This window comes from Salmo salar, chromosome 21 (assembly GCF_965601325.2).
Source record: "Salmo salar chromosome 21, fSalSal1, whole genome shotgun sequence".
Taxonomy (NCBI): Eukaryota; Metazoa; Chordata; class Actinopteri; order Salmoniformes; family Salmonidae; genus Salmo; species Salmo salar.
The window spans coordinates 34,282,304-34,305,532 of NC_138311.1; the positions used below are offsets into that span (position 1 = coordinate 34,282,304).

Consider the following 23,229-nt stretch of genomic DNA (forward strand, 5'->3'; position numbering starts at 1 on the left):
TTATATGAATCCTATAAATTCAAATTGCCATGTTGGCCAAGCTTAAATTGTTATTCATTCTCAGTGATTCAATGTGTTATTGATCCACTTTCCATCTATTATTCATTACTATCCCCCCCCCCCCCCCCCTGCAGACACACACCTGCACCCCTAGTCTCCCACTATAGACACGGGCTGCTTTGGCAACATGGACAGACATTCTGCCAGATGGGAAGGAGAAGGGAAGCACAACACCACTTTACAATATCCATCACTAACTGAAGCACACACACATCACTCTGCACTTCATGAAAGTGCAGAGTGCCATGAGGTCACCTCTGACAAAGTGAACACACACTTACACACACATCCTCAGCTCAGGGAATGCTGATGACGTGCAAATACAGGCATAGACAGGGTACAGTGCATGTGTTAATGTACATGTAAATATATGCAGAGCCATAGTCACCAACCCGGCCAGGTGAAACCATGACAACCAGCTCTGGTGACAGTCAGAATCCCACTGTCCTAACAACCAGAGGAGAGGGGACTGGGATTCATCATAACACTTTAACATCACTATAACAATGTTAATGTAACATGGAAGTGGTTGGTCAAGGGTGACATTGCTGCTACAATAACATCAGTAGAAAAAATCTTCTCCTGAGGAATCAATAGGCTCTGGTTTAGAATGTTTCCTGTTCCTCCTATTCTGATCAGATCTGGTAGATGTGTTAACATATGTTAGGAGTAGAGAGGGGGGGAGGGAGGGAGGTGAGAGATGACTATAAATTCACACTCTTCCTAAATAAAAGCAGAACTCCCTCCTCAGTGAGACAGTTGTCTGATGATTAGACATGATGTATATTTAGCTGCTCTGGGTAATTTAACACTTCCTTACCACTCAGCTGAGAAGATCTGCCAATTAACCCAGCCAATATAATCTCCTCCCTTAACAAGGAGTTGCAGTCAGTTTAGGAATGGGTGGCCAGTAATAAACTGGTCTTGAACATCACCAAAACTAAGAGCATTGTATTTGGTACAAATCATTCCCTAAGCTTTAGACCTCAGCTGAATCTGGTAATGAATGGTGTGGCTGTTGAACAAGTTGAGGAGACTAAATTACTTGGCGTTACCTTAGATTGTAAACTGTCATGGTCAAAACATATAGATTGAATGGTTGAAAAGATGGGGAGAGGTCTGTCCATAATAAAGCTCTGCTTCTCCACACTTTTCTTGATCATTGTCCAGTCGTGTGGTCAAGTGCTGCAAACAAAGACCTAGTTAAGCTCCAGAACAGAGCTATTCATTGTAATCAGAGGGATAATATAAATACTATGCATGCCAGTATCACTTCGCTAAGTTGAGGAGACTGACTGCTTCTTTTTATAAGAAACATTCATGTGTTGAACATCAACTTACACACAGCTCTGACATACACACTTACCCCACCAGACATGCCACCAGGGGTCTTTTCACAGTCACCAAATCAAGAACAAATTCAAGAAAGCGTACAGTATTATAGAGAGCCATTATTGCATGGAACTCCCTTCCATCTCATATTGCTCAAATGAATAGCAAACCTGGTTTAAAAAAACAGATAAAACAACACCTCACAGCACACAGCCTCTCCTGTATTTGACCTACATATTTTGTGTTTATGTATTTTACCTTTATTTAACTAGGCAAGACAGTTAAGAACAAATTCTTATTTTTAATGACGGCCTAAGAACAGTGGCCTAACTGCCTTGTTCAGGGGCAGAACGACAGATTTTTACCTTGTCAGCTTGGGGATTCGATCTTGCAACCTTCCGGTTACTAGTCCAATGCGCTAACCACTTGGCTACCTGCCGCCCCCGTATTGATACACTACATGACCAAAAGTATGTGGACACCTGCTCGTCGAACGTCTCATTCCAAAATCATGGGCATTAATATGGAGTTGGTCCCCCCTTTGCTGCTATAACAGCCTCCACTCTTCTGGGAACTCTGGTTGTACTATACCATTACACCACACACACACACACACACACACACACACACACACACACACACACACACTCACTGGCAGCAGGAAAGAAGTGTGCGCATGTTAGTGTTACACATTTTGTTGTCAACATTCTACAACCAAAGCTAGTTTGAAGGACTTTGTAGTACAATTTTAGGTACTATCTACAGACTATCAGGAACATTGCTACGGGGAATTGCTTCCATTCAGCCACAAGAGGATTAGTGAGGTCAGGCACTGATGTTGGGCGATTAGGCCTGGCTCGCAGTCGGCGTGCCAATTCATTCCAAAGGTGTTCTATGGGGTTGAGGTCAGGGCTCTGTGCAGGCCAGTCAAGTTCTTCTACACCGATCTCGACAAACCATTTCTGTATGGACATCGCTTCGTGCATGGGGACATTGTCACGCTGGAACAGGAACGGGCCTTCCTCAAACTGTTGCCACAAAGTTGGAAGCACAGAACTGTCTAGAATGTCATTGTATGCTGTAGCTTTAAGATTTCCCTTTCCTGGAACTAAGGGGCCTAGCCCGAACCATGAAAAACAGCCCCAGACCATTGTTCAACCAAACTTTACAGTTGGCACCATGCATTGGGGCAGGAAGCGGTCTCCTGGCATCCGCCAAACCCAGATTCGTCCGTCGGACTGCCAGATGGTGAAGCGTGATTTATCACTCCAGGAATGCGAGTCCAATGATGGCGAACTTTACACCACTCCAGCCGATGCTTGGCATGGCACATGGTGATCTTAGGCTTGTGTGCAGGTGTTCAGCCATGGAAACCCATTTCATGAAGCTCCCGACAAGCAGTTCTTGTGCTGACGTTGCTTCCAAAGGCAGTTTGGAACTCGATAGTGAGTGTTGCAACCGAGGACAGACGATTTGTATGCGCTTCAGCACTCAGTTGTCCAATTCGGTGAGCTTGTGTGGCCTACCACTTCACGGCTGAGCCGTTGTCGCTCCTAGATGTTTCCACTTCACAATAATAGCACTTGCAGTTGACCGGGGCAGATCTAGCAGGGAAGAAATTTGATGAATGGACTAGTTGGAAAGGTGGCATCCTATGAAGGTGCCACGTTGAAAGTCACTGACCTCTTCAGTAAGGCTATTCTATTGCCAATGTTTGTCTACGGAGATTGCATGGCTGTCTGGCTGAAATAGCCGAATCCACTAATTTGAAGGGGTGTCCTCATACTTTTGTATGTATATACAGTCGTGGCCAAAAGTTTTGAGAATGACACAAATATTCATTTCCACGAAGTTTGCTGCTTCAGTGTCTTTAGATATTTTTGCCAGATGTTACTATGGAATACTGAAGTATAATTACAAGCATTTCATAAGTGTCAAAGGCCTTTATTGACAATTACATGAAGTTGATGCAAAGAGTCAATATTTGTAGTGATGACCCTTCTTTTTCAAGACCTCTGCAATCCGCCCTGGCATGCTGTCAATTAACTTCTGGGCCACATCCTGACTGATGGCAGCCCATTCTTGCATAATCAATGCTTGGAGTTTGTCAGAATTTGTGGGGTTTTGTTTGTCCACCCACCTCTTGAGGATTGACCACAAGTTCTCAATGGGATTAATGTCTGGGGAGTTTCCTGGCCATGGACCCAAAATATCAATGTTTTGTTCCCCGAGCCACTTAGTTATCACTTTTGCCTTATGGCAAGGTGCTCCATCATGCTGGAAAAGGCATTGTTCATCACCAAACTGTTCCTGGATGGTTGGGAGAAGTTGCTCTCGGAGGATGTGTTGGTACCCTGTGCCTTTTGCAGAATATCAGTCTGTCCCTGGAGAGAAGTGGCTTCTTTGCTTCCCTTCTTGACACCAGGCCATCCTCCAAAAGTCTATGCCTCACTGTGCATGCAGATGCACTCAAACCTGCCTGCTGCCATTCCTGAGCAAGCTCTGTACTGGTGGTGCCCCGATCCCGCAGCTGAATCAACTTTAGGAGACGTCCTGGCGCTTGCTGGACTTTCTTGGGCGCCCTGAAGCCTTCTTTACAACAATTGAACTGCTCTCCTTGAAGTTCTTGATGATCCGATAAATGGTTGATTTAGGTGCAATCTTACTGGCAGCAATATCCTTGCCTGTGAAGCCTTTTTTGTGCAAAGCAATGATGACGGAACGTGTTTCCTTGCAGGTAACCATGGGTGACAGAGGAAGAACAATGATTCCAAGCACCACCCTCCTTTTGAAGCTTCCAGTCTGTCATTCAAACTCATTCAGCATGACAGAGTGATTTCCAGCCTTGTCCTCATCAACACTCACACCTGTGTTAACGAGAGAATCACTGACATGATGTCAGCTGGTCCTTTTGTGGCAGGGCTGAAATGCAGTGGAAATATTTTGGGGAGATTCAGTTCATTTGCATGGCAAAGAGGGACTTTGCAATTAATTGCAATTCATCTGATCACTCTTCATAACATTCTGGAGTATATGCAAATTGCCATCATACAAACTGAGGCAGCAGACTTCGTGAAAATGAATATTTGTGTCCTTCTCAAAACTTTTGGCCACGACTGTATGCTATGTGTGCCTTTTGTTTAGTAACAGCTAATTGGATACTAATAAAATACCTAAATGCCTACCCATTGGTCAAAAGATGCGTTTTTGATTGGATACTACATATAACACATTTTTGCTTTGTAGCATATACAGATGAAACATTATGGAATCTTAAAGGCCCAGTGCCATCAAAAACATGATTTGCCAGTGTTTTATATATATTTCCACACTATGAGGTTGGAATAATACTGTGAAATTTTGAAAATGATGAGAATTCCATTTTAGTGTAAGAGCTTTTTGAAAGGCCTGTTTTTGTAGGTTTGAGTTTTGGTCTGCCTGGTGACATCCCCAGGAGGTAAATTAGACCAATAAGAAAGAGAGTTCCAAACATCTCTGCCAATAACAGCTAGTTTTCAGTTTTCCACTCCCCACTCAGACCAACGCAGCCCCCTACACCTCTCTGATACAGAGGGGTTGTGTTAAATGCAGAAGACACATTTCAGTTGAATGCATTCAGTTGTACAGCTGACTAGGTTTCCCTCTTTCCCTTTCCCTAAACTCTCAGACAGTCCTAATAAAATTCTTTCTTGAGAAATTTCTCTTTGCTAAGAAGCTATTTTGGTTTATTTTTTGACCATTTTAATTGAAAACAATAACAGTAAAGTACCTCATTTTTACCCAGAAAGTATTTGATATTGAGAAAAAAAACCAGCTGTATTGGACCTTTAAAGGAGGCATCGGTAAGGCCAAAACGTCACAAATGTTCCAACTTCAATTCATTATTTCTCAATTATGCTTTAAGATACAAATGTCAAATATATGTCAACAATCTTTCCTACCCATCTATGGAATCAATTTCATGAAAATCCCCCAAATCATGGTCTTCTTTTGTTCTAGTTTTGTGAGGAATCACCAACTATGTCTGAATGAAGTGTGTGTGGGTGTTAGGGACGGGCTCAGTATTAGAGCAACTGTACGTGATCTCCTTCACAAACAGCAGGTTTTATGGAATGCTGGTCTTGGAACAGGAACATTACAGATTTACTATGCTATTACTGGAGGTAAACACACACGCACACACACACGGACACACACACACACACACACACACACAGACAGACACTGATTGTCCAGTAGCTGTAGCAGAGAGGTAACAGGTAACTGCCCCTCCAAGGACAGAAAGAGTTTATTACTGAACAGAGGAAAGGCGAGAGAAGAGGAAAGGAGGAAGAGAGAAAGAGGAGAAAGAGAGGGAGAAATGAAGAGAAGGAGCAGAGGAGAAAAACAGCTAGCAGATCAGGCTTTAAAGAGACAGACACAGGAGCAGATGGGATCTCAATGCTGCACAGGGAGACTAGGCTGCCCTGACACACACAAACATACACGCACACACCAGGCAGCTCTCTCTCGCCTGTGGTGCAGTAATTAGAGGTGTGTGTGCCCAGTGGGGATCAGTAATGGGTTTCTCCTGAAAGCCCAGGAGGACAGGAGAGGACGGGTGTGTGTGTGTGTGTGTGTGTGTGTGTGTGTGTGTGTGTGTGTGTGTGTGTGTGTGTGTGTGTGTGTGTGTGTGTGTGTGTGTGGGTGTGTGTGTGTGGGTGTGGTTCAGAGGTGGGGGCTGTATTCAGTCTAGAGCTAGTCCATTTCTTAGAAACATCTTATAATTGTTTGGTTCATTAGCAGTAATTGAGCTGTGTGACTGACTGACTGACTGACTGGTTCAGTAGCAGTACTTTAGCTGTGTAGCTGACTGACTGGTTCAGTAGCAGTACTTTAGGTGTGTAGCTGACTGACTGGTTCAGTAGCAGTACTTTAGGTGTGTAGCTGACTGACTGGTTCAGTAGCAGTAGTTTAGGTGTGTAGCTGACTGACTGGTTCAGTAGCAGTACTTTAGGTGTGTAGCTGACTGACTGGTTCAGTAGCTGTACTTTAGGTGTGTAGCTGACTGACTGGTTCAGTAGCGGTACTTTAGGTGTGTAGCTGACTGACTGGTTCAGTAGCGGTACTTTAGGTGTGTAGCTGACTGACTGGTTCAGTAGCAGTACTTTAGGTGTGTAGCTGACTGACTGGTTCAGTAGCAGTACTTTAGGTGTGTAGCTGACTGACTGGTTCAGTAGCAGTACTTTAGGTGTGTAGCTGACTGACTGGTTCAGTAGCAGTACTTTAGGTGTGTAGCTGACTGACTGGTTCAGTAGCAGTACTTTAGGTGTGTAGCTGACTGACTGGTTCAGTAGCAGTACTTTAGGTGTGTAGCTGACTGACTGGTTCAGTAGCAGTACTTTAGGTGTGTAGCTGACTGACTGGTTCAGTAGCAGTACTTTAGGTGTGTAGCTGACTGACTGGTTCAGTAGCAGTACTTTAGGTGTGTAGCTGACTGACTGGTTCAGTAGCAGTACTTTAGGTGTGTAGCTGACTGACTGGTTCAGTAGTAGTACTTTAGGTGTGTCGCTGACTGACTGGTTCAGTAGCAGTACTTTAGGTGTGTCGCTGACTGACTGGTTCAGTAGCAGTACTTTAGGTGTGTAGCTGACTGACTGGTTCAGTAGCAGTACTTTAGGTGTGTAGCTGACTGACTGGTTCAGTAGTAGTACTTTAGGTGTGTAGCTGACTGACTGGTTCAGTAGCAGTACTTTAGGTGTGTAGCTGACTGACTGGTTCAGTAGCAGTACTTTAGGTGTGTAGCTGACTGACTGGTTCAGTAGTAGTACTTTAGGTGTGTAGCTGACTGACTGGTTCAGTAGCAGTACTTTAGGTGTATAGCTGACTGCAGGTACTCAATAAGGAGTTAATGAAGATTAATAGACTGCACTCTGGTTGTACTATACCATTACACACACACACACACACACACACACACACACACACACACACACACACACACACACACACACTGGCAGCATGAAAGAAGTGTGTGCATGTTAGTGTTACACATTTTGTTGTCAACATTCTACAACCAAAGCAAGTTTGAAGGACTTTGTAGTACAATTGTAGGTACTATCTACAGACTATCAGTAGCATATCAAATAACTATCTACTAACCCTAACCTTAACCCTTATCCTAACCCTAAACTTAACCCTTAGCCTAACCGTAGCCCTAACCCTTATTCTAAACCTAACCGTAGCCTTAGCAAGCAGTTTGTTATCAACAGAATATCCGGACTATCCAAATAAAGTGTAACCCCGGAGCTAATGTAATGATATAATGCAGGGGAATGTGCTGTACATTACAGCTTCATGATGTGTGTGTGTAATGAGCCGCGGAATACAAGAGTACTACCCTCCCTCTCTTCTCATCTGTCATTCCATCTCTCTTTACCCCCCCTCTCTCTCTCCCTTTCTTCTCATCTGTCATTCTGCATGGTGTTCATGCCAGTGGCAGGATGTGGAAAGAGAGGGAGCACACACACACACACACACTGGCCTTGCGTCAGCTCCGACTTTAGATGTGTTCTGAGTTGTGCTGTTTTCTGCGCCTAGAGTTTCAGGCTGCTGTCAGATCAGTTAGAGTTTCAGGCTTTTGTCAGATCAGTTAGAGTTTCAGGCTTCTGTCAGATCAGTTAGAGCTTCAGGCTGCTGTCAGATCAGTTAGAGCTTCAGGCTGCTGTCAGATCAGTTAGAGCTTCAGGCTGCTGTCAGATCAGTTAGAGCTTCAGGCTGCTGTCAGATCAGTTAGAGCTTCAGGCTGCTGTCAGATCAGTTAGAGCTTCAGGCTGCTGTCAGATCAGTTAGAGCCTCGGGCTGTGTCTGTCTGTCTCAGGGCAGGATTGGACATGCACTCTGGCAGTCCTTTCATCAGGTTGACATCACATGACCACTGGAGACAAGTAGCAGGGCGACATCCTGCTTACAGACATCAACAACAGCAGAACCCAAATCTGCCAAGAGGCTGACACTATTGGTTCTTCCCAGTGTGGACAGGCAGATTTGGAAAACTTTCATTGTCTTGTTGAGCTAGGCCAATGACTGTATGTGAATGGACAAATCCATTGATCACGAGACAGCATTCATTTCTATGTGAAGACTGTAAAACCACCAGGAATTCAGGTAAACATGAGTTTAATTTAGGAAATATATTCCCAACTATTCCCATGAATAAAAAAGAGACATACAGTATGTGATCATGTCTCAATGTAATCATGGTATAAAAAAATTGTTATTTTCAAATGCGATCTCTTTTTGGGCTTAGTTGTGGTCAATTTGCAGTGTACAACTTATTATACAGTGCTTTCACAAATTATTCAGAACCCTTGACTTATTCCACATTTTGTTGTGTTACAGCCTGAATTCAAAATGGATTAAATATTAATATACACACAATACCCCATAATGACAAAGTGAAAACATGTTTTTAGTAATGTTGGCAAATTTATTGGGAATGAAGTACAGAAGTATTCACACCCTTGAGTCAATACATGTTAGAATCATATTTGGAAGTGATTACAGCTGTGAGTCTTTCTGGGTAAGTCTCTAAGAGCTTTGCACACCTGGATTGTACATTATTTGCACACTATTTCTTTAATTCTTCAAGCTCTGTCAAGTTGGTTGTTGATCATTGCTAGACAGCTATTTTCAAGTCTTGCCATAGATGTTCAAGCCGATTTAAGTCAAAACTGTAACTAGGCCACTCAGGAACATTCAATGTCATCTTGGTAAGCAACTCCAGTGTATATTTGGCCTTGTGATTTAGGTTTTTGTCCTGCTGAAAGCTGAATTTGTCTCCCAGTGTCCGGTGGAAAGCAGACTGAACCAGGTTTTCCTCTAGGATTTTGCCTGTGCTTGGCTCTATTGTGTTTATTTTTATCCTAAAAAACGTCTTAATCCTCACTGATGACAAGCATACCCATAACATGATGCTTTCTTTGCCACATTTTTAGCAGTATACTTTAGTGCCTTATTGCGAACAGGATGCATGTTTTGGGATATTTTTATTCTGTACAGGCTTCTGTCTTTCCAGTCTGTCGTTTAGGTTAGTAATGTGGACTAACTACAATGTTGTTGATCCATCCTCAGTTTTCGCCCATTACACCCATTAAACTCTGTAACTGTTTTAAAGTCAACATTGGTCTCATGGTGAAATCACTGAGTGATTTCCTTCCTCTCCGGCAACTGAGTTAGGAAGGACACCTGTATCTTTGTAGTGACTGGGTGTGTTGATACATCATCCAAAGTGTAACTAATAACTTCATCATGCTCAAAGGGATATTCAATGTCTGCTTTAAAAAAAATGTTTACCCATATATCCATTGGTGACCTTCTTTGGTCTTTGTGGTTGAATTTGTGTTTGAAATTCACTGCTCAACTAAGGGACCTTACAGATAATTGTATGTGTGGGGTACAGAGATGTGGTAGTCATTTAAAAATCATGTTAGACACTATTACTGCACACATATTCCATGCAACTTAATATGTGACTTGTTAAGCACATTTTTACTCCTAAACTTATTTAGGCTTGGCGGGTTTGAATACTTATTCACTCAAGACATTTCAGCTTTTCATTTTAATTCATTTGTAAAATTCTACAAACATAATTCCACTTTGACATTATGGGGTATTGTGTGTAGGCCAGTGACAACACATCTCAATTTAATACATTTTAAATTCAGCCTGCAACATAACAAAATGTGGAAAAAGCAAGAGGTGTGACTATTTTCTGTAATTATGTTCCGGCCCCCTGACCTTCCACCCCGACAAAATTCGTCCTGCGGCTGAATCTATACTGAACACAAATATAAACGCAACATGTAAAGTGTTGGACCCATGTTTCGTGAGCTGAAATAAAAGATCCCAGAAATGTTCCATATGCACAATAAGCTTATTTCTCTCACATTTTGTGCACAAATTTGTTTACATCCCTGTTAATGAGCATTTTTCCTTTGCCATGGTACTCCATCCACCTGACATGTGTGTCATATCAAAAAACTGATTAAACAGTATGATCATTACACAGGTGCACCTTGTGGAAAATAAAAGGCCACTCTAAAATGTGCAGTTTTGTCACACAATACAATGCCACAGATGTCTGAAGTTTTGAGGGAGTGTGCAATTTGCATTTGGCAGTACGTCCAACCGGCCTCACAACCACAGACCACATGTATGGCGTTGTGTGGACGAGCGGTTTGCTGATGTCAACGTTGGGAACTGAGTGCCCCAGATCCTGAGGCTCATTGTTGTGCTATTCATCTGACACCATCACCTCATGTTTCAGCATGATAATGCACAGCCCCAAGGATCTGTACACATTCATGGAAGCTGAAAATGTCCCAGTTCTTCCATGGCCTGTATACTCACCAGATATGTCACCCATTGAGCATGTTTGGGATGCTCTGGATCGATGTGTACGTCAATATGTTCCAGTTTCCGCCAATATCCAGCAACTTCGCCATTGAGGAGTGGGACAACATTCCAGAGGCCACAATTAACAGCCTGATCAACTCTGTGTGAACGAGATGTGTTGCTCTGAATGAGGCAAATGGTGGTCACACTGGATTCTGACTGGTTTTCTGAGCCACGCCCACCACCTTCTTTTTAAGGTATCTGTGACCAACAGATGGATATCTGTATTCCCAGTCATGTGAAATCCATAGATTAGGGCCTAATTAATTTATTTCAATTGACTGATTTCCTTATATGAACTGTAACTCAGTAAAATCTTTGAAATTGTTGCATTTATATTTTTGTTCAGTATAGTTGCTTATGTCTGGCAAAGGGTCTGTCTTCTCTCTCCTCCAGAGTTTACCCTCCCTGCCCTGTGGGAAGGTCTAACGTATCTCCTCTCTCTCCTCCAGAGTTTACCCTCCCTGCCCTGTGGGAAGGTCTAACGTGTCTCCTCTCTCTCCTCCAGAGTTTACCCTCCCTGCCCTGTGGGAAGGTCTAACGTGTCTCCTCTCTCTCCTCCAGAGTTTACCCTCCCTGCCCTGTGGGAAGGTCTAACGTATCTCCTCTCTCTCCTCCAGAGTTTACCCTCCCTGCCCTGTGGGAAGGTCTAACGTGTCTCCTCTCTCTCCTCCAGAGTTTACCCTCCCTGCCCTGTGGGAAGGTCTAACGTGTCTCCTCTCTCTCCTCCAGAGTTTACCCTCCCTGCCCTGTGGGAAGGTCTAACGCGTCTCCTCTCTCTCCTCCAGAGTTTACCCTCCCTGCCCTGTGGGAAGGTCTAACGCATCTCCTCTCTCTCCTCCAGAGTTTACCCTCCCTGCCCTGTGGGAAGGTCTAACGTGTCTCCTCTCTCTCCTCCAGAGTTTACCCTCCCTGCCCTGTGGGAAGGTCTAACGTGTCTCCTCTCTCTCCTCCAGAGTTTACCCTCCCTGCCCTGTGGGAAGGTCTAACGCGTCTCCTCTCTCTCCTCCAGAGTTTACCCTCCCTGCCCTGTGGGAAGGTCTAACGTATCTCCTCTCTCTCCTCCAGAGTTTACCCTCCCTGCCCTGTGGGAAGGTCTAACGTGTCTCCTCTCTCTCCTCCAGAGTTTACCCTCTCTGCCCTGTGGGAAGGTCTAACTTATCTCCTCTCTCTCCTCCAGAGTTTACCTAATCTAACCCTAACCCTGCCCTGTGGGAAGGTCTAACTTATCTCCTCTCTCTCCTCCAGAGTTTACCTAATCTAAACCTAACCCTGCCCTGTGGGAAGGTCTAACTTATCTCCTCTCTCTCCTCCAGAGTTTACCTAATCTAAACCTAACCCTGCCCTGTGGGAAGGTCTAACTTATCTCCTCTCTCTCCTCCAGAGTTTACCTAATCTAACCCTAACCCTGCCCTGTGGGAAGGTCTAACTTATCTCCTCTCTCTCCTCCAGAGTTTACCTAATCTAACCCTAACCCTGCCCTGTGGGAAGGCTCTCTATTCCTACGAGGGGAAGGAACCTGGAGACCTGCAGTTCGCCAAAGGGGACATCATCATCCTGCGACGTAAAGTTGACGACAACTGGTATCATGGGGAGCTGAACAGTTGTCATGGTTTCCTGCCAGCTAGTTACATCGCGTTGTTACAGCCGCTGAGCCAAACTCCGCCCACAGGAAAGGCCTTGTACGACTTTGAGGTCAAAGACAAAGATCAGGACAAAGACTGTCTGGCCTTCTCGAAGGTACACACACACACATGCACGCACACACAAACCTACACACACAAACACACGCTGACTCGCTGTAATCCACTGTGTGTGTATCTATGAATACGTTTACATGGACACTGATCAAATAAAATGTAATTTTATTGGTCACGTACGCATATTTTGCAGATGTTATTGCAGGTGCATCAAAATGCAGGTGCATGAAAATGTTTCTATCTCCAACAGTACAGTAATACCTAACAAAACAAAACAATACACACAGAAATGAAGACATATCAGAACGAGTATTGTCCGAGTCCGGAATATAAATATATATACAAAAGTATATGGACACCCCTTCAAATTAGTGGATTCGGCTATTTCAGCCACACCCATTGCTGATGTAACAGTATAGCTTCCGTCCCTCTCCTTGCCCCAACCTGGGCTTGAACCAGGGACCCTCTGCACACATCAACAACTGCCTCCCACGAAGCATCGTTACCCATCACTCCACAAAAGCTGTGGCTCTTGCAGGGCAAGGGGAAGAACTACTTCAAGGTCTCAGAGCGAGTGACGTCACCGATTGAAACACTGTTAGCACGCACCCTGCTAACTAGCTAGTCATTTCACATCGGTTACACTGACAGGTGTATAAAATTGAGCACACAGCCATGCAATCGCCATAGACAAACATTGGCAGTAGAATGGCCTTTCCAACAAATCAGTTTGTCAAATTTCTGCCCTGCTAGAGCACCCCCGGTCAACTGTAAGTGCTGTTATTGTGAAGTGTAAAAGTCTAGGAGCAACAACGACTCAGCCGAGAAGTGGTAGGCCACACAAGCTAACAGAACATGACCGCCGAGTGCTGAAGCGCATAGTTCGGAAAAATATCTGTCCCCGGTTGCAACTCTCACTACCGAGCTCCAAACTGCCTCTGGAAGCAACGTCAGCACATCAAGTGTTTGTCGGCAGCTTCATGAAATGGGTTTTCATGACCGAGCAGCCGCACACAAGCCTAAGATCACCATGCGCAATGCTAAGTGTCGGCTGGAGTGGTGTAAAGCTCGTCGCCATTGGACTCTTGAGCAGTAGAAACACGTTCTCTGGAGTGATGATTTACTCTTCAATGTGTCAATGTGCGGGGGCACAGGTTAGCCGAGGTAATTGAGGAAATATGTACATGTAGATAGAGTTATTAAAGTGACTATGCATAGATAATAACAGAGAGTAGCAGCGGCATAAAGGGGGGGGGGGGGGGGAGGCAATGCAAATAGTCTAGGTAGCCATTTGACTAGATGTTCAGGAGTCTTATGGCTTGGGGGTAGAAGCTGTTTAGAAGCCTCTTGGACCTAGACTTGGTGCTCTGGTACCGCTGGCCGTGCGGTAGCAGAGAGAACAGTCTATGACTAGGGTGGCTGGAGTCTTTGATAATTTTTAGGGCCTTCCTCTGACCCCACCTGGTATAGAAGTCCTGGGTGGCAGGAAGCTTGGCCCCAGTGATATACTGGGTCGTACAGACTACCCTCTGTAGTGCCTTGCGGTCGGATGCCGAGAAGTTGCCATACCGGGAAGTGATGCAACCAGTCAGGATGCTCTCGATGGTGCAGCTGTAGAACCTTTTGAGGATCTGAGGACCCATGCCAAATCTTTTCAGTCTCCTGAGGGGGAATAGGTTTTGTCATGCCCTCTTCACGACTGTCTTGGTGTGCTTGGACCATGTTAGTTTGTTGGTGATGTGGACACCAAGGAACTTGAAGCTCTCAACCTGCTCCACTTCAGCCCCATCGATGAGAAGTGGGGCGTGCTCAGTCCTCCTTTTCCTGTAGTCCACAATCATCTCCTTTGTCTTGATCGCGTTGAGGGAGAGGTTGTTGTCCTGGCACCACACGGCCAGGTCTCTGACCTCCTCCCTATTGGCTGTCTCGTCATTGTTGGTGATCAGGCCTACTGTTGTGTCATCGGGAAACTTAATGATGGTGTTGGAGTCGTGCTTGGCCGTGCAGTCATGAGTGAACAGGGAGTATAGGAGGGGACTGATCACGCACCCCTGAGGGGCCCCTGTGTTGAGGATCAGCGTGGCGGATGTGTTGTTACCTACCTTTACCACCTGGGGGCGCCCCCTCAGGAAGTCCAGGATCCAGTTGCAGAGGGAGGTGTTTAGTCCCAGGGTCCTTAGCTTCACCATCTGGCAGTCTGACGGACTAATCTGGATTTGGCGGATGCCAGGAGGGAACGCTACCTTACCCAATGCATAGTGCCAACTGTAAAGTTTGGTGGAGGAGGAAGGGCTGTTTTTCATGGTTCGGGCTAGGCAGCATACATTGACATTCTAGACGATTCTGTGCTTCAAACTTTGTGGTAACAGTTTGGGGAAGGCCCCTTTCCTGTTTCAGCATGACAACGCCCCTGTGCACAAAGCGAGGTCCATGCAGAAATGGATTTCCGAATATCGGTGTGGAAGAACTTGAATGGCCTGCACAGAGCCTCATCGAAAACCTTTGGGATGAATTTGAACGCCGACTGCAAGCCAGGCTTCGTAGCCCAACATGAGTGACCGACCTCTCTAACCTGTCTGGGCCAGTGGGACGCAGCCAGTGGAATCGCGTCGCGCTAAATGCAAAACCTCATAAATGCTATAACTTCAATTTCTCAAACATATGACTATTTTACACTGTTTTATAGATACACCTCTCCTGAATCGAACCACGTTGTCCGATTTCAAAAAGGCTTTACAGCAAAAGCAAAACATTAGATTATGTCAGCAGAGTACCCAGCCAGAAATAATCACACAGCCATTTTCAAAGCAACTAGCATGCATCACAAATACCCAAAACACAGCTAAATGCAGCACTAACCTTTGACAACCTTCATCAGATGACACTCCTAGGACATCATGTTACACAACACATGCATTTTTTGTTCGATAAAGTTCATATTTATATATAAAAACAGCATTTTACATCGGCGCATGACGTTCAGAAAATCTTTTCCCTCAAATGCTTCCGATGAATTAGCGCTACAATTTACAAAATTACTTTTCGAAAACATTGTTAAAATGTAATATTGTCATTCAAAGACTTATAGATTAACATTTCTTGAATGCCATCTATTTGCCAGATTTAAAAATAACTTTACTGGGAAATCACACTTTGCAATAAACGACGTGGTATGCCCAGAAAAAAAGTCTAGGCTATAAATGTTGGAGCCATCTTGGAACGATCAACCATCAAAAATACTATTGTAAATAATCCCTTACCTTTGATTATCTTTATCAGAAGGCACTTCTAGGAATCCCAGGTCCATAACAAATGTAGTTTTGTTCAAAAAAGTTAATAATTTATGTCCCAATAGTGTTAGCGCGCTCCGAAGGCTAGTGAAAATGTACCGTGTGCGTCTGACTTGTCATCAGGAATGAGCAAAAAAAATATATTTAAGTTCGTTCAAACATGTCAAACGTTGTATAACATAAATCTTTAGGGGCTTTTTCAACCAGGACTTCAATAATATTCCATTGGGACGGTTGCATTGTCTTTCAAAACGTTTCGAAAAGGGAGAGTACCCATGGGCGCCGACGTCACAATTGGAATGGCCCATCCCCTGTGACCAAGATAAACATCCTCTCTTTCAGTCAATTTTGATAGTAGGAGACTCAAACCACTTTGTAAAGACTGGGGACATCTAGTGGAAGCCGGAGGCTAAATGATTCACAAGCCCCTGTGTGTTTCAATGGCAAATGTTTGAAGTGATATCCACACATCAGATTTCAGTTTCCTGTCAGGATTTGTCTCAGGGTTTTGACTGCCATATGAGTTCTGTTATACTCACAGACACCATTCAAACAGTTTTAGAAACTTTAGGGTCTTTTCTATCCAAATCAAACTATTATATGCATATTCTAGTTACTGGGCAGGAGTAGTAACCAGATTAAATCGGGTACGTTTTTTTATCCGGCCGTGCAAATACTGCCCCCTATCCCCAACAGGCTAATGCTGTTGTGGCTGAATGGAAGCAAGTCCCTGCAGCAATGTTCCAACATCTAGTGGAAACCCTTCCCAGAAGAGTGGAGTGGAGGCTGTTATAGCAGCAAAGGGGGACCAACTCCATATTAATGCCAATGAATCTGGAATGAGATGTTTGACGAGCAGGTGTCCACATACTTTTGGTCATGTAGTGTATCAATACACCGATTTAAACGGCCATTTAAAAACAAAAATATGAGTACATGTAAACAGCTTCATCAGAGTTCCAGCGGTGTAGTTGATCTGTGCATGTGTCAGCACCAGCAGTACCAGCCTCCCTCTTATGCACTAGTGAAGTGAGTTCAGAAAAACTGATCGTATGTATCCTAGAAATCGTTTTCACATACTAACGTTATAGGTTCGAACTCAGAATCAAATAGGCTTCCCAAAAATAACACGGTCGCTGTGGTAGAACGTTTATTTTGATGAGATTTTCTGCATTTATCAAAGTCCAATCAGTAGCCTGATTTCAGATGTGTCCATATAAACACAATTATTTGGAAAATCGTTCTTCTTGCAAAGCTTGTAAATATTTAAATTGAATTATTATATTAATCGGACTATTCACAGTAATGGTAATATTGTGTGCATGTAACCGTACTCTATGATACCCCACTGGATGTTTTGTGTTTATCTAAGCAATCTACCTTTTCCTCTGTCTATCTTTCTATCTCTCTATCTGAATCTAGTTTTTCTCCTCCTATGTGGGAGAGCGGGAGAGTAACCCCCCTTCTCCAGCACAGTGTTTGTGGTAAACAGTGATTTGTATTCCCACTGCTCCTCTCCTCTTCAAAGCTCATCATTTGTTCATGCTGTTACACACTCTAGGTGAGGACACTGGCGAATGGAACATATCTCGTTCTCTCTCATTCTCTGTGTGTGTGTGTTCCTCAGCAACACCTGGCCTCATACACTCTCTCAGGATGGGGCTAGGGAAAGAGGGCCAAGTCAGGACAGAGAGACACAGACATGCACATCCTTTTCGCACACACAGAATCACAGCTGCAGTTCCCTGGCTAAATTACTAAATGGAAGGATGGGTTTAAATTCGAAGAGAGAACGAGAGGGAGACGGAGAGGGAGACAGAGAGGGAGTGAATGAGTGAAGGAGAGCAGCATGTAAGCCTGCATGTAACAGGGCCAGTGGGTCAGATAATATATCTCTAGGAGAGAGAGAGAAACCTTATCCCTCTCTTACTGTTTCTCTTTCTGCCTCCCTCTCTCTCTCTCTCCCTCCCTCTCCTTCTTTCCATCTGTAATGATGAGAAATGAGTAGAGACAGCGGTATCATTAGGTCAGGGGCAGAGGCAGAAAAAACGAGGGGGACAGGGCGAGTTAGAGAGGGAGAGGGGAGATAGTGTGGGAGAGAGGGAGAAAGAGTGAGAGAAAGAGAGACTCACACATGGTGAATTTAATGCAGGGAAATCAGTTTTACCCCATTTTTTACCAGCATGTCACCACCAAAAAGAGGCAACAAAACTCTAGACCACCTGAGAGAGAGAGAGAGAGAAGAGAGAGAGAGAGAGAGAGAGAGAGAGAGAGAGAGAGAGAGAGAGAGACAGAGACAGAGAGATGAATATAAGCTTAATTCCTGTTGTCCTTATAAACCATACTGTCTGTCCAATAGGATGAGGTTCTGACGGTGATCAGACGAGTGGATGACAACTGGGCAGAGGGCATGCTGGGAGATAAGATCGGGATCTTCCCCATCCTCTATGTAGAGGTAACAACAAACACACACACGGGGGGTCTTATTAGATAGAGATACATCAATAATTAAGAGTCTTCCATCACTTTGACTCGGCAGGGGAGGGTATGTGTGCGTGCATATGTGTGTTGTGAAGGGGGGAGGTTAGGGTTAGTAGGGGGGGACATAATGAGGGTGTCCCAGCTGGAGGCGAGTGGAGCGTTGGGGGAGGGAGGAAGGAGGTCTCTCCTCTCTCCTTGTCTCCTATGGTGGTGTGGCTGTGCGTAGTTAACCCTTCACACCTTCAACACAAGAAGAGCCTAGAGCGTCATGTGGACGATAAAACAAATTCACTTTTTTAATTACTCCTCCATTTTTAATGGCATGTCCCTCCATCCTTGACTTTTCCTAAATACGTCTTTATAACACACTGTCGTTGTTAGAATCTTAATATCACAAATTGAAGGAGGACATTTTTGAATGGCTTCCCTCTGCTGCCCCTCCTACTCCCGACAGTTGAAGTTGGCCTGCCCAGTTGATAACTACCCCCATAATTGCCTCGAAATAGCATATATGAAATGTATTCATTAGACTGTTAGAATGTTGACATCCAAACACACACAAATACACACACTGTATGGTACAGTGAGCACAGGACTGCTCAGATGAAAGATGATCACAGAGAGAAAGAAAGTACAGGGTGAAGGATGGTTCTGCCTCAGAGAACAACGCACACAGACACACACACACACACACACACACACACAAACTCTCCCACCTTTTCTGCCGTGGGAAAAGGTGAAGGCCCTTGTGAATAGTGTAAAGAGACAGTCACACATTCAGGTGTATTGTGTATACTGTGGAAACGTATGCATGAGATGGGGAGAGGAATTCACTGTCTGTCTGTGTCTGAGTGTGTATTTGACCTTCATAGAGAAAGAGTGTGTGTGTGCGTCTCCATTCGTCCCCTGAGAGTGATGCCGTCAGTGCAGGATCAATCTATCAGGCTCATTAGCATATGTTCTGATTAGCATATCTATTAATATGGAGATGGCGACGTCTCACACACTGAGACAGATCCACTCTGTCCTGCCCCATACAGTCTATACTCACACACTGAGACAGATCCACTCTGTCCTGCCATCTACAGTCTATACTCACACACTGAGACAGATCCACTCTGTCCTGCCCCCTACAGTCTATACTCACACACTGAGACAGATCCACTCTGTCCTGCCCCATACAGTCTATACTCACACACTGAGACAGATCCACTCTGTCCTGCCCTCTACAGTCTATACTCACACACTGAGACAGATCCACTCTGTCCTGCCCCATACAGTCTATACTCACACACTGAGACAGATCCACTCTGTCCTGCCCCCATACAGTCTATACTCACACACTGAGACAGATCCACTCTGTCCTGCCCCATACAGTCTATACTCACACACTGAGACAGATCCACTCTGTCCTGCCCCATACAGTCTATACTCACACACTGAGACAGATCCACTCTGTCCTGCCCCATACAGTCTATACTCACACACTGAGACAGATCCACTCTGTCCTGCCTTCTACAGTCTATACTCACACACTGAGACAGATCCACTCTGTCCTGCCTTCTACAGTCTATACTCACACACTGAGACAGATCCACTCTGTCCTGCCCCATACAGTCTATACTCACACACTGAGACAGATCCACTCTGTCCTGCCCCATACAGTCTATACTCACACACTGAGACAGATCCACTCTGTCCAGCCCCATACAGTCTATACTCACACACTGAGACAGATCCACTCTGTCCTGCCCCATACAGTCTATACTCACACACTGAGACAGATCCACTCTGTCCTGTCCCATACAGTCTATACTCACACACTGAGACAGATCCACTCTGACCTGCCCCATACAGTCTATACTCACACACTGAGACAGATCCACTCTGTCTTGCCCCATACAGTATATACTCACAAACTGAGACAGATCCACTCTGTACTGCCACATACAGTCTATACTCACACACTGAGACAGATCCACTCTGTCCTGCCTTCTACAATCTATACTCACACACTGAGACAGATCCACTCTGTCCTGCCCCATACAGTCTATACTCACACACTGAGACAGATCCACTCTGTCCTGCCCCATACAGTCTATACTCACACACTGAGACAGAGCCACTCTGTCCTGCCCTCTACAGTCTATACTCACACACTGAGACAGATCCACTCTGTTCTGCCCTCTACAGTCTATACTCACACACTGAGACAGATCCACTCTGTCCTTCCCTCTACAGTCTATACACACACTGAGACAGATCCACTCTGTCCTGCCCCATACAGTCTATACTTACACACTGAGACTGATCCACTCTGTCCTTCCCCATACAGTCTATACTCACACACTGAGACAGATCCACTCTGTCCTGCCCTCTACAGTCTATACTCACACACTGAGACAGATCCACTCTGTCCTGCCCCATACAGTCGATACTCACACACTGAGACAGATCCACTCTGTCCTGCCCTCTACAGTCTATACTCACACACTGAGACAGATCCACTCTGTCCTGCCCCATACAGTCTATACTCACACACTGAGACAGATCCACTCTGTCCTGCCCCCTACAGTCTCTACTCACACACTGAGACAGATCCACTCTGTCCTGCCCCATACAGTCTATACTCACACACTGAGATAGATCCACTCTGTCCTGCACTCTACAGTCTGTACTCACACACTGAGACAGATCCACTCTGTCCTGCCCCCATACAGTCTAAACTCACACACTGAGACAGATCCACTCTGTCCTGCCCCATAAAGTCTATACTCACACACTGAGACAGATCCACTCTGTCCTGCCCCCCTACAGTCTATACTCACACACTGAGACAGATCCACTCTGTCCTGCCCCATACAGTCTATACTCACACACTGAGACAGATCCACTCTGTCCTGTCCCCTACAGTCTATACTCACACACTGAGACAGATCCACTCTGTCCTGCCCCATACAGTCTATAATCACACACTGAGACAGATCCACTCTGTCCTGCCCCCCTATAGTCTATACTCAAACACTGAGACAGATCCACTCTGTCCTGCCCCATACAGTCTATACTCACACACTGAGACAGATCCACTCTGTCCTGCCCCCCTACAGTCTATACTCACACACTGAGACAGATCCACTCTGTCCTGCCCCATACAGTCTATTCTCACACACTGAGACAGATCCACTCTGTCCTGTCCCCTACAGTCTATACTCACACACTGAGACAGATCCACTCTGTCCTGCCCCATACAGTCTATACTCACACACTGAGACAGATCCACTCTGTCCTGCCCCCTACAGTCTATACTCACACACTGAGACAGATCCACTCTGTCCTGCCCCATACAGTCTATACTCACACACTGAGACAGATCCACTCTGTCCTGCCCTCTACAGTCTATACTCACACACTGAGACAGATCCACTCTGTCCTGCCCCATACAGTCTATACTCACACACTGAGACAGATCCACTCTGTCCTGCCCCCTACAGTCTATACTCACACACTGAGACAGATCCACTCTGTCCTGCCCCATACAGTCTATACTCACACACTGAGACAGATCCACTCTGTCCTGCCCCATACAGTCTATACTCACACACTGAGACAGATCCACTCTGTCCTGCCCTCTACAGTCAATACTCACACACTAGACAGATCCACTCTGTCGTGCCTTCTACAGTCTATACTCACACACTGAGACAGATCCACTCTGTCCTGCCTTCTACAGTCTATACTCACACACTGAGACAGATCCACTCTGTCCTGCCCTCTACAGTCTATACTCACACACTGAGACAGATCCACTCTGTCCTGCCTTCTACAGTCTATACTCACACACTGAGACAGATCCACTCTGTCCTGCACCATACAGTCTATACTCACACACTGAGACAGATCCACTCTGTCCTGCCCTCTACAGTCTATACACACACTGAGACAGATCCACTCTGTCCTGCCCCATACAGTCTATACTTACACACTGAGACTGATCCACTCTGTCCTGCCCCATACAGTCTATACTCACACACTGAGACAGATCCACTCTGTCCTGCCCTCTACAGTCTATACTCACACACTGAGACAGATCCATTCTGTCCTGCCCCATACAGTCTATACTCACACACTGAGACAGATCCCCTCTGTCCTGCCATCTACAGTCTATACTCACACACTGAGACAGATCCACTCTGTCCTGCCCTATACAGTCTATACTCACACACTGAGACAGATCCACTCTGTCCTGCCCCCTACAGTCTATACTCACACACTGACATAGATCCACTCTGTCCTGCCCCATACAGTCTATACTCACACACTGACATAGATCCACTCTGTCCTGCCCTCTACAGTCTGTACTCACACACTGAGACAGATCCACTCTGTCCTGCCCCCATACAGTCTAAACTCACACACTGAGACAGATCCACTGTCCTGCCCCATACAGTCTATACTCACACACTGAGACAGATCCACTCTGTCCTGCCCCCTACAGTCTATACTCACACACTGAGACAGATCCACTCTGTCCTGCCCCATACAGTCTATACTCACACACTGAGACAGATCCACTCTGTCCTGCCCCCTACAGTCTGTACTCACACACTGAGACAGATCCACTCTGTCCTGCCCCATACAGTCTATACTCACACACTGAGACAGATCCACTCTGTCCTGCCCCCTACAGTCTATACTCACACACTGAGACAGATCCACTCTGTCCTGCCCCATACAGTCTATACTCACACACTGAGACAGATCCACTCTGTCCTGCCCTCTACAGTCTATACTCACACACTAGACAGATCCACTCTGTCCTGCCTTCTACAGTCTATACTCACACACTGAGACAGATCCACTCTGTCCTGCCCCATACAGTCTATACTCACACACTGAGACAGATCCACTCTGTCCTGCCCCATACAGTCTAT

The 23,229-nt window shown here is 45.3% G+C and overlaps 1 protein-coding gene across 1 annotated transcript in view; it reads left to right on the forward strand.

Moving 5' to 3' along the window:
• LOC106582226 (E3 ubiquitin-protein ligase SH3RF3) overlaps nt 1-23,229 on the forward strand; it is a 91,104-nt gene that overhangs the window by 42,319 nt on the left and 25,556 nt on the right. Inside the window, exons 2-3 of the mRNA XM_014165087.3 lie at nt 12,280-12,567; nt 18,177-18,272. Coding sequence (XP_014020562.1) covers nt 12,280-12,567; nt 18,177-18,272 — 384 coding nt within the window. The remainder of the gene's footprint in view (nt 1-12,279; nt 12,568-18,176; nt 18,273-23,229) is intronic.